The sequence below is a fragment of the Tupaia chinensis genome, unplaced genomic scaffold, assembly GCF_000334495.1.
Source record: "Tupaia chinensis unplaced genomic scaffold, TupChi_1.0 Scaffold000105_1, whole genome shotgun sequence".
Taxonomy (NCBI): domain Eukaryota; kingdom Metazoa; phylum Chordata; class Mammalia; order Scandentia; family Tupaiidae; genus Tupaia; species Tupaia belangeri.
The window spans coordinates 3,278,747-3,283,229 of NW_006159569.1; the positions used below are offsets into that span (position 1 = coordinate 3,278,747).

The following is a 4,483-nucleotide window of genomic DNA, read 5'->3' on the forward strand; positions in this document are numbered from 1 at the left end:
TCCCTATATAACTCTCCCCATTTCTGAACTCCTGCTTTCTGAAATATCTTCCCAAAATGCATTGAAGTTTCCCAAGTCTTTTTTGAAGTCTCCACTTTAAGGGAAACTAAAAAACAGGCAGCACGTTCAGGTTCAATTACACTGTCTAGCTTTGACACTCAAAGAATAGGGCCTATCCTGCTACCATTGGATTCTCCAACCATGGGTCGAGAAGTCCAAGCATTATGCAAAATGAAGCTCATCCTTGCCTTGCTTCTGTATGTGAGATTAACTTTGAAAAAAGGAACTTCTCCATGTTTAGTGCAAACAATAAGTGACCTTTGAGAATGGTTTTGTCAACATCCATTCCTGTTTACAGTAGTTGTAAAAAATTCTGTCCAGCATTTTCTATTTGTATATCTCACCATGAAATCTGTATTCATAAAGACTGTATAGAATGCAGTTTATTATTGTACGAGTCCAAAGCATTTGCAAGGAATAATACTCTTTTATCTTCATCATGGTTATTTTGTACAATATTTGTTTATATTTTTGTCATGAAGTATGTCCAAGTAATTTTTAAATAGATTTGCTTGTTCATGAATAAGAAGGGAGACAGTGGACCACACTATTGGGAACCAATAATTTTTTCTTCTGTCTCGAACAGCATTACAATAATAGGACTTTGCTATGTGATTCTTTTTATCACGTGATGTAGGAATCTACCTCCAGTAGTCCTTTCCTTAACCTCTCCCGTTGGAAATAAATTAACAGTAAAAACTTGGAATTTTCAAATATGGTTTTATATAGAAAATAATTTTAAAAAATTAATCTTGAGAAAAAACAGTTGTGTTTATTTTGACTCTCTGTTGAGCAACACTGTCTTTATACCAGAGTCTGTATTTGAGGTTAGGATTAAAAGTGGCAAAGTATTTAAAAACTCATGCTGGAGTAGAGTATGATATAATTATACTTGAGTCTATTGAATAACCCACAGCCACAATTTCCTTGGCTAGTGATTCCTAATGTCATTTATTATTATTATTATTATTATTAACTGTTACCCTTTGTGGCTCTAGGATGTTTTTATAAACTGAAACAATTAGCCATTTGCTGCATTTATTTGTTATTATTTATAAGCTTGAAAACATATTCTGTGGGGACCAGCAGTTAGTGTAATGGCTATGTCACTGGACTCCCACGTAGTTGACCGCGGTACGAGTCCTGGACCCGGTGGCTTAAAACTCACGCTGGGCACGTGTGCGTGCGTGCCCAAGATCCCAAGAGGAGAATGGAGGAGAAGGGATCGTGGCATGGCCATCCCCCCTGGGGGGTGATTTCCTGCTTTCTGTCTCTCTGTCTGTCTGTCTGACGAGCGCACGCACCCTATAGCAAAAAAAACTCTCAAAAAAGAAAAAAATAAAACGTATTCTGTGCACCTTAACACCGAGAAATGCATTGTATTTTTCTGAAAAAAAAAAAAGTATAACTTGCCATATTTCTACAGTCCAGGGGCCCTCCTTTTTTTTTTTTTTTTTTTTTTTTTTTTTTTTTTTTTTTTTACTTTTCGGTCATATAAATCCTAAGAACAGCAGAATATGTTTGGATACATTGTCATTATGTTGAGCTAGGAGTTAAAAAGAATATAATCTGTTATTCTTTGTAGTGCTTATAAAGAGTTTGAAATGACAAAATTGTTACAGTTGGCAAATTATAAATATGCTGAATGTTGAGTCTTCTATTTATGGGTGTATGTACCTAAAATTTCAGTATAGACAGGGAAGTGAGTGCCTGCCTTGTTTACTAGAAAATATTGAAAAAGAAGTAAGTTCCATCAGATCTAAATTCAAATATAAAAATCAACATAAAATTTTGAAATAAGAATATATATTTACGCTTACACAAGAGTTTTGAAAGAGTTCACTGATGCCACTTTGTATTTCAGCTTTTTATTTTTAAGAAATCTGCATTGCAGATTTAAAGTTCTATTTCTTATGAGAAATTATAATGCAAATGTAAACTCTCTCTTTAAACCTTAACAGACTCATATCCTTGAAATCTGAAGTAATATGCATTGCCAAGAATGGGACCATAAGGTTCTGATGCAGAAGGGATTCTGGTTTATTTAAGGGGTCTGTGTTCTGTGTTCTTTTTATCTAGCTCTTTTTACCTAGGTCATTGACTAAAGTCTCTCGAACTTTCAGAGAATAAACTATTAATATGTCAGAAATATTGTCAGTATTGCTGCAATGGATGCAATGAAGTCATTTGAAATGATTTTTAAATGGTGGAGGCATAGCCAAATTTAGTTAGTTAGTTATACTGTTTCTTTTTATTTTTCTTTCTTTTTAATTTTTGTCAAAGTGTATGTGTGTTAGAGAGAAAGAGAGAGAGAGAGAGAAGAGAGCACATGAAGGGCAAAGCACTCCCTAGAAGAGAAGCACCCCTGGTGGGATGGTCACTCTGCAGTCTTTTCTCCTCTATTTCTCTTTTTGGGATTTTGGACATGCACATACGTGCCTGATGCGTTTTTCAAGTAGTTGGGTCTGGGACTTGAACTGTGCAATTGGCCATGTGGAATCCAACTGTCTTGACGACCACGGTACTGGCTGGCCCCTGTTTTTTGTTTCTAAGTATATTTATGTGTATATTTGTATGTGTGTACATATTTCTTTATGTATTGACCTGTTTCATAGCATAGTATTCATAATAGAGACCTTCTAAGAATGCCCTAGAAAAATAAAGAAACCTCATTTTACCCATATGATCAATGGAGTGGTGATGCTTTGAAAGGGACATAAGAAAGCACTCTTTGTTGGAATTAGTGCTAACTTATGCTTTATAATGTCTTCTTGGACTAAACAATGATTATTTCTAGTTCTTTACATTTCACACACTGTTGCAGAAATGATAAAATATTCTTCCCAGATAGAGATTGTGCTCGATGCTGCCTTATCTCCTACCGGCAGAGGCCCGATTAACTGGCTGATTAGTATGCAGGTCACGCCACCACTAGTAAAATTTTATTATGACTCTGAAGTGAAATTTTGATGGCACAATTCATGACTGTGAATATTTTGTGAATTCCAAGTGAAATGAGCAAAACAAAACAAAACAATAGGAGATTAGATTCACTGAGCTTGTATAATAAACAGATATCCATAAATGCCTGTAAAATTTACAGGTTGAATCTGGGGGAATGGAGAGTGATCCCATTAAGACTCACAAATGGGCTTAAATGCACATAACTTTCATCCATCAGCATTATACTCATTTGTTCTTGCTGCTGTGGTCATTAGTGAGAAACATTTGTCTTTGTCATTTCTTAACAGCCTCTGGACTTCGAGACCAAAAAATCCTATACGCTGAAGGTAGAGGCAGCCAATGTCCATATTGACCCACGTTTCAGCGGCAGGGGGCCCTTTAAAGACACAGCAACAGTCAAAATTGTCGTGGAGGATGCCGATGAGCCTCCTGTCTTCTCTTCACCCACTTACCTCCTTGAAGTTCATGAAAATGCTGCTCTAAACTCCGTGATTGGGCAAGTGACCGCTCGTGACCCCGATATCACTTCCAGTCCTATAAGGTACGGCTGTTTCAAAAGGAATACTGGCTACCTCAAATGACAAGGCAAATCAGTACAAAATGCAACTGCCTATGCATTCTGTGTGGTTGCATTTGGGACTATGCTCACGTGACCAAGAAACACTGGTCATCATATACCGTGTGTGTGTATGTGTGCATGTGTGTGTGCATGCACACACGGGTGTGGAAGTGCACGTGTTTACTTACTAAGTGCTACATACAGTGCCCAGGCCAGGAATATCAAGATGAAAAAAGCTATTTCAGCTTTCAGAGAGCTCCAGGAAAACACAAAGTTGTAAATGTTTGGGAACTCATTTGGGTAGATCTTTCATATTTTTATTTTTCTACTTGTTTGTACGTTTTTGTTTTTCCAGCACTGGGAAAGCACTGCTAGTTTGTCTTCTGTCTCCTTTGACAGTTACTGTGAATTATATATTAGAATTTAGAAACACGAGACCACAGTGTCGATGCACTAAGAGGCTCCCATTTTATATCCATGTTTGGTATTTGGCTTTGAAATTATCTTCTTATCTCTTCATGGGCATTTCTGGTAGGTCAGTATAACTGGTTTGATGTCTTCCTGTCATTTCAAAAATATCTTTTGTTTATACTTCTCCTGCTCAGAATTTTTCTCCCAGCATGAGAAATAATCCTTTATTAAAGTTTCTCTGCCTCTTTTAGAAATGAAACCCAATTCTGTTTATTTTCTGTTGAATTGTACGCATCTTTTCTCTTTTGACAGTCATCCAAATGACAGTCTATGTGCTCAAGCTAAATAGCTTTCTTCCAAAAATGCACTGAAATCTATAACTTGTATACTGGTCTCCAAGGGTGAAGTGTTGGCTAACGATGTATTCGAATGTGGATTTCAAATATCTTCTTAGAAAAATCTGGAGAGGGAGGGAGGAAGGGAGGGAGG

At 36.7% G+C, this 4,483-nt stretch overlaps 1 protein-coding gene across 2 annotated transcripts in view; it reads left to right on the forward strand.

Moving 5' to 3' along the window:
• The window catches only part of CDH8 (cadherin 8), a 447,802-nt gene that overhangs the window by 267,428 nt on the left and 175,891 nt on the right, over positions 1-4,483 (forward strand). For both annotated transcript variants that reach the window (XM_006143789.2, XM_006143790.3), the window contains exon 7: positions 3,312-3,565. In XM_006143789.2, coding sequence (XP_006143851.1) covers positions 3,312-3,565 — 254 coding nt within the window. The remainder of the gene's footprint in view (positions 1-3,311; positions 3,566-4,483) is intronic.